This window comes from Camelus dromedarius, chromosome 7 (genome assembly GCF_036321535.1).
Source record: "Camelus dromedarius isolate mCamDro1 chromosome 7, mCamDro1.pat, whole genome shotgun sequence".
Taxonomy (NCBI): Eukaryota; Metazoa; Chordata; class Mammalia; order Artiodactyla; family Camelidae; genus Camelus; species Camelus dromedarius.
In genome coordinates, this window is record NC_087442.1 from 36,933,146 (window position 1) to 36,953,412 (window position 20,267).

The 20,267-nt window shown below is 33.9% G+C and overlaps 1 protein-coding gene across 2 annotated transcripts in view; it reads right to left on the minus strand.

Annotated features, from left to right (window-relative positions):
• The window catches only part of SEPTIN7 (septin 7), a 70,461-nt gene that overhangs the window by 33,682 nt on the left and 16,512 nt on the right, over positions 1-20,267 (minus strand). For both annotated transcript variants that reach the window (XM_010988083.3, XM_031455176.2), the window contains exon 3: positions 6,122-6,228. In XM_010988083.3, coding sequence (XP_010986385.2) covers positions 6,122-6,228 — 107 coding nt within the window. The remainder of the gene's footprint in view (positions 1-6,121; positions 6,229-20,267) is intronic.

The following is a 20,267-nucleotide window of genomic DNA, read 5'->3' on the forward strand; positions in this document are numbered from 1 at the left end:
CACACAATATAACAGTTTAAATTTTAAGATCTTTGCTTCCTTGTTTTAAAAAAATTAGTTCAACAACTTGTTTACTGAAGTGACAAGAAAAATGAAGATCTGTATTTTTACATACTTTAATGAGCCTGTTTACAAAGCTTCTTTTCTGCTCTGGCCTATGAAATTCTATGTATCCATACATGGTCAAATACAAAGAAGACAGCAACATATGGAAGAGATCCAGAAAACACAACTGTAAACTAGTGCCATTCACAGGATCCAACTGTATCCTATCATCTGGTTTTGCAAGTATCCTCATGGGATCCATGGAAAACAAATTAGCTCAAGTCCAAGAATTTCAAATGTTTCTTAAGAAATCTATTCCAAATGGCTACTTTCCCATGCACTTTATTTAAGCAGGTCACATCAGCATATTTTATGGCATCGCTTAGAGTTCTCCAAGATTAAACACATTATACTGAAGGAATGAATCAAGGGTAATTTCAACCGTGTTTCTCTCCGAAAAATTAAACTAAATGAAGCCTATTGGATTATCTATGTATAATTAATTCATTAAATCTTCTTTTGGATTCCTAGATTCTAGAAACTCAAGGCATGCTTTTTTTCTAATATTGTTCAGTTTACCAATCCGAAGGAAAAAAAAAGTAAAACCTTCAATGTTTACACAGCTTTATTTCTTCCATTTTTGAAAGACTATTAAATACATTAAACATTTCTAACATAATGTTTGAGTCATTTCTTAAGGTAAATAAAACATGTTAATTAACTATATTAAAATTGAAAGGAGAGTTAAAATTTTCTGCCAAGAGCTTACCTCTACCTATACTTGCTTAGGAGGTGGCATTACAGACAAAGCTCTGCACAGACTCGAACAGTAGAGACTTGAACAGCCTGAGGTATTCCACTTTAGCTCAAACACAAACTATATCTATTTTGATCATTTAATGGCTCAAAGGACAAACATCATCTTAAATACTTCATTATGTTCAACAAGAAACTAAAAGAGGCAATGGTCAACAGGATACTTATGCTTATGGACTACTTCCTTCTCATCAAGACCCTAAACTAGTTTATTGAGAAGAAAGTTGATTCAAAGATTCTAATTCTGCCTTCTACTCTCTGAACCACTGCACCTCATTCATTCCCCTATCTTCTTACACTGAGCTCTTAAGTCCCTTGTTCCTTTCATTTTCCTTTAAAATCCTTTATTTTCCTTTCCAGCTCAGATACCATTCCATAAAATTCATGAACTTCAATCTTGACAGGAATTTCCCTCCTATTTGATAATCCTCTTATTTGCTCCTTCGTCTCATGCCTCTCCCATTTCTTGGTATGGCTCTTTTCAGGCTCTGTCCTACCATCTCTGCCACCATGCTCAGCAAAGTACTTGATCTCTACTTGAAGACGAGAGCATCCCCAATTTGTCTGAAGCAACACTGAGTCTTCACTCCTGTTCAGTGGAATAGATCCCTTTTCTGCCTAAGGCTAATTTTCTCAATCTATGCTGGGGATCTGACCACTTTCCATTTTAGAGTCATCTTGACAAGTATTTTGACTATTTCCCCTTTATCTTCAATCTCTCATCTCTTAGGGACTGATTCCCCTTAGGACATAAACATTCTCAAGTCTTTTTTGGAAACAAAAACCAAACCACTCTCTGTCCCCTAAACTCAACCTCTAGGTATTCACTCCCATCCTTTCCTTATTAGCTATCCCCATCTTCTCTGCCTCACAAGTCACTTCTCAATCCACTGCCATCTTGCCCTCTATTCTTACTGCTTCACTAAAATATACCTTGCCAAGGTCACCTCTATAGCACCCTATAGGAGCATCTTTCTCACTAAATCATAATTGTTTGCTTTATCCTTCACTTGATTGTGACATCCTTGAGAACTTTGTGTCCATCTTCACTGTAGCCCCCAAACCTGGTAGAAGACAAGCACTCAAATATCTGTTCTGTGTATGACTGATTCAAAAAACTATCAACACTGGCCCAACATCAATAGGAGAGTTTCCTAACTGGACTCTAAAAATGTTTCAAGAAGTCATAACATGTTATCCTAGGAAAAGAATTCACTGCTTTCACCTCCAAAACTTTTGTGTCCATTTAATCTAAAATAGTGATTTATAGGACTTCACAGGCCAAGGAAAAGTTTTAAAGGGGACCAACATAAGGCTGCCAACTAAGACCTTGGAAAAAAAAATCTAGCATTGCCATTTCACAAAAGAAACTGGGAAAACATATGTATGAATGAAAACGAAAGTAACATGGTGTTATTTCATTCAATATGAAATATTCTGAAAGAACTAAAGAAAAACAGTTCCCTTTCCCTCTCTTACTTTCTTCCCACAAAGATAGGATGAAACCAGTTTGCAGCAGGCCAGAAGTACCAGAGAAGTGGTCCTCAAAGTGTAATACCCAGACTGGCAGCTGCATAGTTTGGGAACTTATTAGAAATGCAAATTCTTTGGGCCTTGCCTCAAACCTACTAAACAGTAAACTCTGGGGAGGGGGACTCAACAATCCGTTTGAATAAGGCTTCTAAGTGATTGTGATGCATGCTGAACTTCGAGAACCACTGCACTGGTATGAAGAACTACAGGACTAGAATGTCAGGTCACATTTGGAGCTACGCAGCTCAGGGTCCTGAGGCCCAAGACAGGAGATTGGGAATTAATCTCAGAAGACTTCTACCTATTACTGAAAAGTTCACTCAAATCAGAACCTCTGATACACTGGAAACTGAGAATCATTTCTCTGTTCAGGGTAGACAGCTTCTCCATCCTTCCAAGACCGTGAATGTAAAAGAATTTCTTCTTTAGATACAAGTCTCTTTCAAATAAATAATGCTCAGGAGAGAGATTATGAGACTGTGGTCTTTATTAAAAGTTTACTCCCTATTTGGCCACATGACAGGATTTTTCTTCTCTCTTTTTTTTTTTTTTAATAGTTGGAAGTGTTCCAGAAAGCCTTTGGGTCAGGGAAACTGCAGACATTTGCCTTTTGAAACTCAGGACTCCATGTTTTTCCTGGTCTAACATGTCTGGGCTGAGATGTAATACTTCTGATCACTCTCCACTGAAAGAATTTAAGAACTTCCAAGAGCAGATCATCTACTAGATTACTAAGCTTGGTGAAGAGCCAGTCAACTGTAAAAGAAAATTACATTTTATTCTCTAATTACATTGAATGATGAGGAACATGTCATGTTCTCTCCTGGGTGGGTGGAGAAAAGAGTTCAGATGCTCTTCATCTTATTGACAGTGTATCCAGGAATACCTCCATTGTACAGTCAGGAAAGGGGACTTCTCTGGGATGCTAATCAGGATCAATCCAGTTCTCAGATGTTAAAGGTCTCACTTTTGGTAAAAGGGGGAGTTTAACAGTGGTATACAGGCTTTTCTCTTAAAAATCTTACTAGAGATACCCTTAATCCTAATTACTCCTTTGTTTTCAAAAAAAGGAGAGCTGGGAAGATATTCAAAGTAGAAGAGGACACTTTTAAAGTGTAATCTTAAAGGAAGATAAAGTGAGTTTGGAAAGGATTATTTTGGAGACAGACCCATGTAAATAGGATTCCGACAAACTGAGAACCTCTCCCATCACCTTTAACAGACGCTAGTCTGGAAGAAATTACCTGCAAAGACTGAAATGTGAGGGACTATTATATAGATAAGAAACTCCTCCAAATCAAGAAGGAAAACAGGAAATATTAAGATAGTCAAAGCAGTTCAATGAAATCTGAACAATTAATGAATATAAAAGACACATTTAATCAATCTTCAGTGAAAGAAATCAGACACAAGAATGTATCTTTATAAAGTTCAAGAACAGACAAAATTAATCTATGGAGATATAAGTCAGAAAGGCATTTATATTTGGGGGTAGGTGTAATACTGAGTGAGAGAAGGCACCAGCAAGCTTTCCAGAGGCCTAGAAACATACTGTATCTTAATCTGGGTGGTGGTTACCTGGATATATGAATACATACAGAAAAACTCATCACAGTTTATGCTTAAACTTGTGCCCCATCTACACAGCAATTTAAAATAAATTTAAAAACTTCTGCTCAAGACAAAATAAAGATAGTCAACAAAACTTCAAAAGAGATCATCATCAAATTTAAAATTTCAGAGTGTCAAATTTAAAATTATTCTACTTAATCTATTTTAGTGATTTATAAAACTTCACAGACCAATTAAAAAAGATAAATAAAACATTTGAAGTTTTCAAAAATCCTCAAAGTGTGAAATATTCCAACTAAACACTTTCATAAATTTTTAAAAATTGTTTTTTCATTCAACAAATACTGGATGCTAATGTACAACAAATGCAGTTCTAGAAACTTAGCTTGCAGCAGTGAATAAAATGAAGTCCCTACCATTATAGAGCTTACACATTTGGGGCCTGGGATAGGAATTAGAAGGAGTTTACAGGGAGGTCTGGGAAGGTCTCATGAACTTAATGGTACGTGACCATTAATATTTAACAGATATTTTATACTAAATATTTCTGAACTTAGGCATCTACACTGTGGGGTTCCTTAAACATTTCTATATACCTAGTTTACTAATCTCAGATTTAAAATACGTAAATTAAGAAAGTTAAAAGCTTATCTTCTTGCTTAGGGTTAAAATATATCATAAAATAAATGAGTAATATAGTATCAAGTTTTCAGAACACATTTTTGCAGGCAATTTGAAATCTCAAGCTCCATGAAGGATATTTTAAAAATTCCTAAAACAGAAAAACTTTAAAAAGGAGAAATAAAATATTCACTTCACAGACTTCTTAGCGACCTAATTACTAAGCAGTATCCTGCAGTTTGATGTATATGAGTTTCTGCCCAAATTTCCCAGACTGTCCTTCCATCTTGCGCACTGAGATAATCACTACCAACCTTCAAATCTAGCTCAAGTATTACTGCCTCAGTAAGACATGCTCCTGCCAGAACTGTCCACTCCATTCCTCTTCTGCTTATGTATTATGTATTACTGTATCAATTCACCATTTTCAGTCAATAGTTTAAAGGAGTGCTACCCCCAAAAATGTAATGTGAGCCCCATAAATAATTTTAAAAATTTAAGTAGCTACTTCAGAAAGTAGTAACAGATGAAATTAATGTAGTTTATTTAACCCAATATAACCAATTATCATTATTGCAAAATGTAATCAGTATAAAAAATTATTGAGATACTTAACATTCTTGTTTTACATACTAAGTCTTCAAAATCTGGGATGTATTTTATTGTTGCTTAACATCTCAATTTGGACTACCCACATTTTAAGAGCTCAACAGGGACACGTGGCTACCAGCTACTGTACTGGACAGCGCAGAACTAGAGTCTAGCACTCTGCTCTATGAAATGGGGTCTATGCATTAGCAATATCATCACCTTGGATTTTGTTAGAAACACTGAACTTCAACCCATCTCAGACCTACCAGAACAGGGACTACATTTAACAAGCTCCCCAAGTGATCTGAATGCACATTAAAGACTGAAAAGTACTAAATTAGACCACTCATAGCTTGGAAGCCTTAACAACTTGCTATCGTCATTCAGCTATCATGTGCTTTCATGCCACTCACTAATACAGAACACTGTATTCAACTAATGACTTTCACATGAATCACGTTTTCTCTACGCTGCCCAACAGAACTTTCTGCAATGGTGGAAATATATCTACACTTCCCCAAATAGTAGCTACTTGCCATATATGGCTACTGAGCACTTGAAATGTGACTGGTGCAAGTGAGAAACTGAATTTTTAATTTTACTGATTTTTAATTTATTCAAACTTAAGAAGCCACAAACGGCAAGTAGCTACCATATTGCAATGTAACTCTAGAAGTATTATTCACTACATCACAATATAATCTCTAGGAGGGTCCTCAAGACAAATTTAGAAGGTTCCTATCAAGAAAATTTCTCTAATTACCTGCACTTCTCTCAGTGAATCAACCCCTCCCACCTCTCTATCAACAACCATGTTTACCACTTTACATTGCCTGAGGTCAAATTTGAAACCTGCCTCTATGGAGGTATAACACAAGTTATAGAACGTGTTTTGTATTTATTAACATAACTCCACTTTATAATCAATTAACAATATACCTACCTGTACAGTCTTTTTTATTCTATGGGAAGGACCTGGATACTCTGGAGAATATAAATCTGTGAGGAATAGTGAGTTGATTAATGTTGACTTTCCCAGTCCAGATTCACCTAAAAGAAACAGGGGGAGAAAATCTGTTAAACTCAGCCACCTTATCAACCTTAAATATTCAACCAATGCTATAATCAAACTTACTTCATGCAAGTACTTCTTGGTGGGATAAGGAAGTGACGTTAGAAAATATACTATAAAGACTCCCTACTAGAATAGATTCTTTGCCCTCATTTTCTTATCAAATTAAAATTAGACTCTTGCTTCCAAGAATTCTTTTTAGCTTTACAATTCTACAGTCTGTGTTCTTTAAAAGTAATGTATCTGATACAATAGTCACCATTTTTAACAGTAATGTATTTATTCCTAGAGACCAAAGTTAGTCATGAAGGAAACATCCCAGTCAGATTATATATTGCTGCTTCAGTGAAAAAAAATGTAGACGAGGTTAAGTGTTTATTACAATTAATCAGTGACCAAGAAACCATGCAGCTATAGAAGTAGCAATCTGATGATAAAAAGAAAATCACAATGCATCTTAGTAGAAAAGTGAACCACAAAAAAATACTTCTAAGTTATTCACCCAGGTAATAATCAGCTTAAGTATAAAAGGTATCTCTCTATAAACCAGACTTCAAAAAATTTATAGGTAATTACTTTTTATAGAAGTGTTTCTGCTTGAAGTAGGAGGTGGGAAAGGAGGGAGGTAGGACACAATTTCCATTAAGATTCACATACTCTTCTCTGACCCTCCATGTCAAGTCTAGTACACCATACCAAATATACAACTAATTTTTACCAAAATATAAACAGCTTCAGTATACACATAATACAAAGTTAAAATACATTAAAATCATATAATTATCAATTAATATGGCACTAGGTTAAAGAATATACATACTGTTAATAGTTCAGTTAGTTTAATAGCCATCATTAGCCTAAATAACTGTTATCACAATATTAACCTTACTATTTCTAAGTCTAAGCTGAGTTCTTTCTACACTGGCTCTCAACAAAGGTAAAAGCCATTCTAGATGGTCTGGGCTTACTCCCTTTGAATGACGTGATGCCACCTTTTCTAGACGTAAAAATTCCAGAAATTTCTAAGTCACAGGAAAATATGTTATAGCTTCTTTCTAAACCCTTAAGCCTTGAATAAAGGAGGAAAAACTAAAATAAAATCAAAGCAATTGGGGATAATCAGAAATATTTATAACACTTCCATTAGAAGCTTAAATGAAAAATTGGGGTACTTATAAAAATGTTTTTGGATGTTGAATGTTAAAGTACATTGTATTCAAATATTAACACTGTACTGACTAAAAGTGTGTTTAGACCTTATTTTATACATTTAAGTTTATTGATTTATTTTTAGCAGTAAGGGGTGGGGGAATAAAAGGAAGTAGGACAAAATTAAAGGAGAGATGAAGGAAAGGAAAAAAAAAAGAAGAATCCTGAAAGGTAACACATCAAAATGCTAATAGCTGCTATAAAGAAAAACTGTAGGTGAGATTTTTTTTTCTTAGCCTTCTACATTTCTGTGTGCCCTAAATTTCCTTCACTAAATTTGCATTATTTCCATAATTTAAAAACTATTCTTGAGTGCTGTCAACATAATAGCAGAATAGGAAGTTTCAAGCCCTCACAAAAATATCAAGACATCTAGGTATTTGCTGAATTAAGCTTATAGGAGCGCTGGAAAAAAAGTCAAAGGTCTCCAGCAACCAAGCAAATACCCAATCAGAATACCATGAGAAAAACAGTAAGAATTTCAAGCATTTTTATTTGCTCTTGCATTACTTTCTCTATACTATGTCTGGGTCTCAAGGAGGTGGCAGCCCAGTTCCCAATCCTTCCCTCAAACTGGAAGGAATAGAGCAGACTTGACTTAAAAGATTCCAACCCCTCTGGGACTGTAACTTAAAGGACTAGTCTCACCTAACTGGGATTTCAGGTGGGAGAAGCACTGGCACCACTGGTGAAAGTGAAGGAGGACTACAAACCTGCAAATGCCTGGAATAAAAGATTATGGGTGGATAAATACAACAGACTACCTAAGGCCTTGAGGAGAAGCTGGGGTGAAACTCCTTGGAGAATTAAGACAGTCAAAAGAAGTCATGCATACAGGGGGAACGAGAAAGCTACATGCAAGACCAGGCAATATGCATGCTCAGAAAAGTCCTGAGAAAGCATTAAACTTTCACTTTAGGCTGGATCTCTAGGTTCAGAGCATGCATCAGAAATCTGCCCTTAACATATGACCAAGTCTGCAAAGATGGGGAAGGGTGACTTTTCTCAAATGTACATTTTTTAGTAACAACAAAAAAATCACAAGGCATGCAAAGAAACAAGAAAACACAGCCCACAGAAAACAATGAAACAAATTCCCAGAAACCATCCCTGAAGCAGTACAGATAGTGAACTCACTAGATGAGGACTTTAAAATAGCTGTGTTAAATATCTCCAAAGAGCTGAAGAACAAAATGGACAAATAATTGATGGAAATCAGGAAAACAACGTAAGAACAAAATTAGAACCTAACAGAGAAACAGAAATTGTGTAACAAAACAAATAAGCAAAACAAACAAACAAACAAAACCCAAATTCTGGATCTGAAAAATACAATAAATGGAAAAATTCACGAGAGGTTCAACAGCAGAATTGAGCATGTTGAAAAAAGAATCAGCAAACATGAAGACAGGACTATTAAAATTATTGAGTCTAAGGAGAAAAAAGAATAAAGAAAAAGTAAACACAGCCTAAAGACCCATGGAACACCGACTGAACCATTATATATACTATGGGAGTTTCAGAAGGAAAAAGAGAAAGAGTCAAATAGATTGTTTGAAGGAAAAAAATCACCAATATTTTCCAAATCTGAAGAAACACATGAATCTACAAATCCAAGAATCTCACAGAACTTCTAGTAGGATAAACCCACAATGACCCATACTGAGACACATCATGATCAAATCAATGAAAACCAAAGACAAAAAGAATCTTGAAAGCATCAAGAGAGAAATAACCTACCACATAGAAGGAATCATCAATAAGATTAGCAACTGATTTCTCAGTAGAAATCGAGGCCAGAAGGCAATTTGATGATACAGAAGTCAAATGAGAATTTTATCTGGCAAAATTGTGCTTAAAAGCTGAGGTAGAAATTAAGATATTTCCAGATAACAAAAATTGAGGGAATTCATTACCACTACACATCCCCTACAAGGAATGCTAAAGGGATTCCTTCAACTGAAATGAAAGAACCCTAGACAATAACTCAAAGCCATATAAAGATATAAAGATCCCCAAAAAAGTAAATACATGGAAAAATATAAAAACTGGTATTATTGTAATTGTGGTTTCTAACTCCACTTTATATTTTCTATAAGACATAAAAGATGAATGAATAAAAAATTATAAGTGTATGTTAATGAATATACAATGTTTAAAAATACAATTTGTGAAATCACTAACAAAAAAGCGTATGGAATGATTCAACAGAAAAAGAAAGTAAAGAAACAATCACCTTTAAAATAGCACCCAAAGTAATAAAATACCTAGGAGTAAATCTAACCAAGGTGAAAGACTTACACATGGAAAACTATAAAACATTGATTAAGGAAATTAAAGAAGACTTTAAAAAATGGAAAGATATTCCATGCTCTTGGATTGGAAGAATTAATATTGTTGAAATGGTCATACTGCCCAAGACAATCTACAGATTTAATGAAGTCCCTATCAAATTATCCAGGACATATTTCACAAAACTAGAACAAATCATAATAAAATTTATATGGAACCACAAAAGACCTAGAATTGCCAAAGCATAACTGAAGAAAAAGAAAGAGGCTGGAGGAATAACTCTCCCAGACTTCAGACAATACTATAGAGCAACAGTCATCAAAACAGCATGGTATTGGTACAAAAACAGACATATGGACCAATGGAACACAATAGAGAGCCCAGAAATGAACCCACAAACTTTTGGTCAACTAAGCTTCGACAAAATGGGCAAGAAAATACAATGGAATAAAGACAGTCTCTTCAGCAAATGGTGTTGGGGAAACTGGACAGCAGCATGTAAAACAATGAAGCTAGAACACTCCCTTACACCTTACACAAAAATAAATTCAAAATGGATCAAAGACTTAAACATAAGACAAGATACAATAAACCTCCTAGAGGAAAAATATAGGCAAAACATTATCTGACATACATCTCAAAAATGTTCTCCTAGGGCAGTCTACCCAAGCAATAGAAATAAAAGCAAGAATAAACAAATGGGGCCTAATGAAACTTACAAGCTTCTGCACAGCAAAGGAAACCATAAGTAAAACAAAAAGACAACCTACGGAATGAGAGAATTTTTGCAAATGAAACCGACAAAGGCTTGATCTCCAGAATATACAAGCAGCTCATACGACTTAATAAGAAACGACCAAACAACCCAATCCAAAAATGGGCAAAAGACCTAAACAAGCAATTCTCCAAGGAAGACATACAAATGATCAATAGGCACATGAAAAAATGCTCAATATCACTAATTATCAGAGAAATGCAAATCAAAACTACAATGAGGTATCACCTCACACCAGTCAGAATGGCCATCATTCAACAGTCCACAAATGACAAATGCTGGAGAGGCTGTGGAGAAAAGGGAATCCTCCTACACTGCTGGTGGGAATGCAGTTTGGTACAGCCACTATGGAAAACAGTATGGAGATCCCTCAAAAGACTAGGAATAGACTTACCGTATGACCCAGTAATCCTTCTCCTGGGCATATATCCAGGAGAAACCCTACTTCAAAAAGACACCTGCACCCCAATGTTCATAGCAGCACTATTTACAAAAGCCAAGACATGGAAACAGCCTAAATGTCCATCAACAGATTACTGGATAAAGAAGATGTGGTATATTTATACAATGGAATACAGTTCAGCCATAAAAACCAACAACATAATGCCATTTGCAGCAACATGGATGTTCCTGGAGAATGTCATTCTAAGTGAAGTAAGCCAGAAAGAGAAAGAAAAATACCATATGAGATCACTCATATGGGGAATCTAAAAAAACAAAACCAAACATAAATACAAAATAGAAACACTCATAGACATAGAATACAAACTTGTGGTTGCCAAAGGGGTGGGTGGAAAGAGACAGACTGGGATTTCAAAATGTAGAATAGATAAAAAAATATTATACTGTATAGCACAGGGAAATATATACAAGATCTGTGGTAGCTCACTGCGAAAAAAAAAAAAGTGGCAATGAATATATGTATGTTCATGTATAACTGAAAAATTGTGCTCTACACTGGAATTTGACACAACATTGTAAAATGACTATAACTGAATAAAAAAATGTTTTAAAAAAGTGTATGGAGGGCTGTATAGTTTGTATATGTAATTTAAGTTAAACTGGGGGAGAGGGTATAGCTCAGGGGTAGAGCACATGCTTAGCATGCACGGGTTCAATTCCCAGTACCTCTGTTAAAACAAATTTCTTTTTAATTAAAAATAATAAGGAAACCTAATTACCCCCCCAAAAGTTAAACTGGTACAAGTTCAAATAAAATTATTTATAACTTAGAATTTATATACAATCTCTATGATAACCACAAAGAAAGTATCTATAGAATATATAAGGAAATAAGAAAGGAAATCAAAAAGTGATGTTATAAAACATCAGCTAAACACAAAAGAAGGCAGTAAAGCAGGGAATGATATATTTAAAAGCTGTAAGACACACATAAAACAACAATATGACAAAACTAAGTTCTCAGTTATCAGTAATTACATGTACAAGGATCAAACTCCCTAATCAAAGGCACGGACTGCCAAAATGGCTAAAAAATACAATCCAATTATATGCTATCTGTAAGATTTAAGGACTTTAGATCTAAGGACACATACAAGTTGAAAGTAAAAGGAGAAAAAAGATATTCCAAGTAAGCAGTAACCAAAACAGGTGAGGTGGCTATGCCCGTATCAGACAAAACATACTTAAGTAAAAAATTGTTTGTTATAAGATACAAAGAAGGACATTATATATCAACAAAAGGGTCAGTTCATGAAGCAGATATTAGAAGAATAAGCATATATACACCACACTTCAGAGCTCCAAAATATATAAAGCAAACACTGACAGAATTTTGAAGGGAAAAATAGACAATTTTACAATAATAATAATAGAGTTCAATATTCCACTTTTTAAAATGGACAGAAGAACCAGATAGAAGATAAAAGATTGATAACAGAGGGTTTTTTCCTTTTACAAGGGAATGAGACTAGAAATCAATAACTGAAAGAAAACAGAAAAATTAATATATATGAGGATATTAAACAATACACTCAAACAACTAATAGGTCAAATAAGAAATCACAAGGTAAGTTAGGAAATACCATGAAACAAAGGAAAATGAAAACACAACATACCAAAACGTATGAGATACAGAAAAATCATTGCTTAGAGGAAAATTTATAACTGTAAACATATACATAAAAATGAAGATCTGAAATCAACGATCTAACTTTACAACTTAAGGAACTTAAAAAACAGAACAAACTAAACTCAAATTCAGAAAAAGAAAGGAAATGCTAGACTGAGAATAAAAGAAAGATTCAAATTACTAAAATCAGAAAGAAAATTGTGAATATTACTCCTGCTTTTACAGAAACAAAAAGAAGTATAAGACTGTACTACTGGCCACTCTCCCTTCTGATGAGATGGACCACATTCTGCCTATGGAGTAACTAGTTTTACTTTAAACACCCAACTGCAGACCTTGTGGCCTTTCTCCTTCCTTCTAAAACAGCCTGCACTCTGTCTATGAAGTACATATCTCTCCAAATAAATCTACCTCTACTCAAAAAAAAAAAAAAAAAAAAAGAGAGAGTACTATTAATAACTATGTCAATAAATTGGGTAATGCATATGAAATGGACAAATTCCCAGAAACAGACAACCTAATAAGACTGAATCATAAAGGAATAGAGAACCTGAACAGACCTATAACTAGTAAAGAGATTAAATCAGTAATCATCCCCCTACCTCAAAAAAGCCCTAGACTAGATGGCATCACAAACATTAAAATCAGAATTAAAACCAATCTTCTCCAAGCTCTTTCAAGAAATTGAAAGGAGGAAACAGAAACTCATTCTAAGCCAGCATTATCCTGATACCAAAGCAAGACAGACACTACAAGAAAAGAAACTTATAGTTTAAAATCCCTGATGAATATTAATGTAAATATCCTCAACAAAGTATTAGCAAACATAATTCAATAGAAAACATTACAAGGATTATATACCATAACCAGGCAAGATTTATTCCTGGAATAAATGATGGTTCAACATACAAAAATCCATCAATGTAATACACCACATCAACAGAATGAAGGGGGAAAACCATATGATCATCTCAACTGATGCAGAAAAAGCATACGACAAAATTCAACATCCTATCATGATTAAAAAAAAAAAAACTCCACAAATTACAGATAGAAGGGAACTATCTCACTATAATAATGACCATGTATGAAAACTCCACAGCTAACATCATAGTCAATGTGAAAGGCTGAAGGCTTTTCCTCTGTGATCAGGAACAAGACAAGAATGTCAGCTTTCACCTCTTCTACACAATAAGTAGTCAGAGAAATTAGGCAAGAAAAAGAAATATTAGGCATTCAAGTTGGAAAGGAAGAAATAAAATTATCTTTTTAACAGATGGTATGATCTTACATGTAGAAAATCCTAAAGAGCCTACACACACACACACACACACACACACACACAGAGTTAGAGGTAATAAATGGATTCAGGGAAGTTGCAGGATACAAAATCAATACACATGTGTGTGTTTCTGCACAATAATGAACAATCCCAAACAGAAACTGAGAAAGTAAGTCCATTTACAACAGCATGAAAAGTTAAGTACTTAGTAATAAACCTAACCAAAGAGGCTAAAGACTTGTACACTGAAAACTACAAACCATCACTGAAAGAAATTAAAGACCTAATGAAAAGATATCTCATGTTCATGGAGTGGAAGATTTAATACTACTATAATGACAACACAACTTAAAACAATCAACACATTCAACTCAATTCGTACTAAAATCCCAATGACTTTTTTCTTCAGAAATAGAAAAACTCATCTTAAAGATCAAATAGAATCTTAAGGGACCCCACATAGTCAAAACAGTCTTGGAAAATGAAAACAAACTTAGAAGGCTCACTTCTTGGCTTCAAAACTTACTAAAAAGCTATAGTAATCAAAATAGTGTGGTGTGGCATAAAGACAGACAAATAAAACAATGAAATAGAAAAAAGAGTCCAGAAATAAACGCTTGCATAGTCAAATGATTTTTGACAAGGGTGTCAAAACCATTCAATAGGGAAATGACAGTCTTTGCAGCAAGTGATGCTGGAAAAAGAGAATATCCACATGCAAAAAAATGAAGTTGGATCCATACTATACACCATGATAAAAATTAATTCAAACTGGATCAAAGCTAAAACTATAAACTCTAAGAAGAACACATGGGGGAAAGCTTAATGACACTGGATTTGGCAATTATTTCTTGAACCATTTCTTGAATCAAAATATAGGCATTAAAAGAAAAATAAATAAATTGGACTTCATCAAAATTAAAAACCTTGTGTGTCATCAAAGAACACTATTAACAGAATGAAAAGACAACCCACAGAATAAAAGGAAATATCTGCAAATCATAAATGTGATAACGGATAAATATTCACAATATATAAGGTACTACAACTCAAAAACAAAAAGCCAAACAACCCAATTTAAAAATGGACTTGACCAGACATTTCTCCAAGGACAATATACTAATAGCATTTTAAAATATGCCCAACATAACTAGTCACTAGGGAAATGCAAATCAAAACCACAATGGTACTTACTACTTTACATCCATTAAGATGGATATTACCCCAAAAATAAAAAACAAGTGTTGGTGAAGGTGGATGAATTGAAGGCCTTGTGCATTGCTGGTAGAAATGTTAAATGGCACAGCCACTCTAAAAAATGGTATGACAGTCCTCAAAAATTTAAATATAGGAAAACCATATGGCTCCATAATTCTACCTCTTTCTGGTTTATACCCAAAAGAACTGAAAGTAGGGGACTGAATGACTGTACACCACAAGTTCGTAGTAGCATTATTCACAATAATCAAAAGGTGGAAAAAACTCAAATGTCAACAGACAGATGAATGAATAAACAAAATGTATTATAAAAATACAATGGTGTATTTTCAGCCTTAAAAAGAAATGAAATTCTGACACATAGCAAGGGTGAACTTTGAACACACTATACTAAGTGAAATTTGCCAGACACAAAAGGATAAATATTGTATGATTACACTTATATGAAGTTAACAAGAACAAATTCTAAGAGACAAAGTAGAACTGCTACCAGGGATTGGCGAGTGGAGAGTTACTGTTTAACAGGTACAAAGTTCCAGTGTGGGCTAATAAAAATTTGTGGAGCTAGACAGTGGTGACAGTTGCACAACAATGTGAAAATACTTAATGGCACTGAATTGTACACTTAAAAGTGGTTAAAATGGTAGTGTGTCATGTACATTTTACCACACATATAAAAACTGGAGGTATGGGGGACTGGAGGACTGCCATGAATTGATAATTGAAGCTCTACATCTATGTTGAATTTTTTTCAATTTTAAAAGTAATACACATGTGTATATATATTCTTTCTAATCTATTTTAGAATTCAACTATTAAATTTTAAAAGCTATAGATGCTTGTGTAATTCAACAATAAAAAGTAAAAGTAATTTTCTCCTTGAATATCTTCCAAATTAATTCTTTCAATTCTCAAAATAACCTCACTTACCAGTTTGGTGTATCTTTCCAAACTTTCTCTTTCACAAATATAAATAGCATGTATATGAATGGATCAAATACAAGCAAACAGGAAAAACTGACTCATCCCATGCATTTTATCTTTTTTAAGAAATGAACACATCATGGACAGCCTTTCAAATAAAAACTTATTCTTAATAGGTGTCCAGTATTCCACATTAGGCATAATTTATTCATCTTTTCCTTATTAATGCACATGCAAGATGTTCCAAATCTTTTGCACCTATAAATCATGCTTTAATAAAAAGATCTCTCTCTCTCTCTTTATGTACTGTTATCTTGTGTATATCTTTGTATACTGTTATTTCCATTTGTTACATAAACTCCCAGAAATGAGATCTTGGATTCAGAGAATATGTGTATTTTCAACTTTGATAAACACTGTCAGATAATTTCTCCAAAAAGTTGCAGCAATTAACACTGAAGAAAAATGTATATATGAGAATCTCATACACAAAATTCACATAGAATTGCATGATAATGTATGAGACCCGTTAGGTGAGCTGAATTTAAATTATGAACACAGAAGGAAAAATTACAAAGAAAAAATTTTAAAGAGATAAATGGGGATGTGGGAGTTGCTTTAGAAAGAGAAAAGAGGAAAAACACAGTGAACAAATTTAAGATAAACATGAAGAGGAAATAGCATTCTCAAACGCAGGGCTCTGAGAATTCTGGCAATAATAGACCACTCTTGGTCAAGTACGTAGGAATGTAAAATTGTGAAAGCCTAGGAAAGCGTAAGAATAATATGATCCTTCTGATCTTCCCATAGAGAAAAAAGGGTGTGCTTTTTCTCTGAATGTATAGGAAACAAGTAAATTTCCCTCTATTCAGTTTACAATATATTTCCTTAGAAGCAGCCTTTTTCATCATACCTACAATAACCTTTTGAGCACACATTAAAAGAAAAGTCAAACTTTGAAACTGCTTTATAAATACAAACTGAAACCATCTTTTAAGCTCCTAGAATTGTTAGCATTTCTATTTTAGGCTGCTTACTTCCTACTTTGATCTTTATTGGCATAATTACCTTGGAAAGGAATTTGATCAATTTCCTCAGCTAAATTTAAAAAGGAGGGAGGCATAAATTTCATATTTAGGAATTATATGTCATAGCTGATTTTACACCAATAAGTTTCTTTCCTCCTTTACTATCATAGAGGAAAAACTGTGATACAGTATGTTTACAGGCTTTCCTTTAACCCCCAACAGCTGCTCACAGGAATTTAAACAAGTTACTATAAAGCTAGTAAATAAAATATATTAACGAAAATACATAATAAAGTTAGCATATATCTGACTCTCGAAAGCTTAGACTCATGATTTTCCTATTTAGGGACAAGACTGTTTTGTTTGTTTCATTTTGTTTTTTTCAGCAATTATCTTTTAGGGAACAATCATCAAGATTGCTCCCTTAATTCTAAACAATATGTACTTCATGCTATTACAAAACCTGTAAAGATCTTCTGCTTTTGTAATACTCATTAAAAATCAGAAAATACCTAACTGTATTTCATTTATGATTTTTTTCTCCCACAGTGAATTTTTTCCCTCTATCTTTATCTAAACTCTTAACATTGACTATATGAAGTAGTAGCTTCTATACCCTGAATTAAAAACTTAGCTATGGCTGATTTTTGACATCTCAGGAGGTAGTTAAATTATTTTCCATCCGTTCCTAGACAACTCACAGTGAAATTATGCATCAAAGCTTTAAGATTCAGTTCCTATGTGGTATCCCTGAAGGTTGATTATACCAACAAAAGATAAATCCTCTTGCTTAAAATCAAGACAAACATTTCAAGAAACTTTATCAACAGTTATGGAGGTTAATAAAATGCCAAAGTAAATTATTAGTGAAAGTCTAGAAAGACACCTAACTTGCAATTTAAAGGTAAATAAGTTTTCTATCTGAACAGTTTGTTCTCTATGTTATATTCTTCTAGACTAATTTACAGTGTAAGTGATGACTACGCTAACTAGGTGTATCTTCATCAAAGTAAACACTACAAATATTACAGGGTATCATTTGGCCAAGGAAAAGACAATTTTAGAGTCCAGTTCAACATTGTTCACATGTAATAGGTGTCTCTAGTTCTCATTTTGCATTTATGTTTGTAGTCACTTCTAAGTTATTTAGATTTATTTATCTAAAGTAAAATGTTTTCTTAGAAGAACTGCCCAATTTCCTTAATTTTGAGATACACATTTTCCTCTCCCCCATCAACAATTCTAAAAACAAATGTCTCTTATTATCAAAATGTTCATTTACTGTACTATTTCTTACCTCCCCCCAATCAAATCTGATTATGTTTCATAGATAGTATCCTGGAATCAGGAAAACAGGAAGCTCAAAACACTTCCTCCCTCAAATCCAAACTCAATTAGAGGAGCCATATCAAAGAAAATATATCTTAATTATTTTTTCTTAAAGTTTAGAATTTGATATTTAATTTTTAGCGTAAGTTACTATGAACTAAAATGATGTCTATTTTTCCTAGTCTGCAGGGCCCCAGTGGAACAGGAGGTTTCAACAATAAGCAAGGTAACCGAGACCATCTCCCTCTTGTCTTGGCACATGAGGTGAAGAGAACAAGGCTCCCCTTTAAGAAAGTTATAAGCTGTAGGAGAAATGGGCCCAGTTTCATTGAGGGCAAAGAAGTAGAAGGACTATATTAAGCAGTTAAGAATCCAGTACAAGGGAATGCGTTAAATGCTGAATGGGAGATCCAGAGAAAGCAGCAGGAAGGTGAGGTGGCCAAGTAAGGATTGAGAATCTAAAGGGAATACAGGAGAGAATCCAACACTGAACAAGAGACCAAGTGTGAGGCATGGAGGCCTTAAACCCTACAACAAATCCCTACAACTTCTTAAAGAAAGGAAGGGACACTCTCATTGGTGACGAGAAGGGAACCAGAGCTGTGTTTTCACAATCAATATAATTCACAAGCTGGGTCTCGTGCAGAGAAGAAATCCATGAACATTTTGACTAATAAGAATTTCCTCTAATAATTTTTCTTTTACTTATCCTGATAAATAAGGTTAAGATCATATTGAAAACTGAAAACAATACCACATTCCAAATACAAAATATCCCCAAGGAGCAAGATGAAATATGACATGCTACTTTGCATGAAATATAATTCAGCAAATATTTATTAATCACCTACTATGTACAGGAATTAAAAGGGCAAAAAAGACAGAACTCCATTTCTCATGGAACTTACAGAAACAATGAGGAGCTAAGAGAACATACATAGTAAAAGGCTAAGAGGTCTCTCAAATACTGAGTAACCAAGTGACTAAAAATTAGAAATGATCTAAATAATCAGTAAGTTTGATTTTCAAAAATAAATGCCAAAACTTCTACCCAGAGAAAAACATTTTTCAAATACCTATGGAGCCCTTACATAATCGGATCATATATTTGGCTACAAAGAAAATCAATCACTAATGAAAAACACAGAAATCTACAGATCATATTCTCTGACTACAATGCAGTGAAATTAAAAATTAATAACAAAATAACATAACCCATCTGCCCATGGAGATATAAAATAGCAACTCCCCTCAATTAGTCTTATCTGAAAAACTCAAATACAAACAAAATGAATACAACCTATGAAAACTTGAGATAACTAAAGTGGTGTTCAGAGAGAAACTTGTGCCTAAATAAGCCTAAAGAAAATAGATCAACCCTCAGAGTGGCTCTTGAAACTATAAACTGGTGTGGCTTTTCTGAGGAACAATTTGGTAGTCTATCACAACTTAAATGCATATGCCTTTTGACCCAGCCCAGCAATTTCACTTTTAGAAATGTACATTATACAAGCATTTATATGTATGCCTAAAAATTTAATGAAATTAAGCATTAATTGTTCATTAATAGCAGACTGAATAAATCATGATAAACACATACTCTGAAGAATGAGTTAACTTCATGTACTGACATGAATATAAGTAAAAATACTAAATGATACAGAAAAAACATTCACAGAACAGTATTTATAGCATGGTACCATTTACATTAAAAAAGAAATCTATCTGGGAATGACTGCTGTATATAAAATTATAGAAAAATGCCAGGAAACTTCTAACAACTTAATTTAATGGTTGTCACTATGAAAAGGGAATGGGACTGAATGAAGGAGAAAAAGGAACTTCACTTTACCACATGTCTTTAGAAT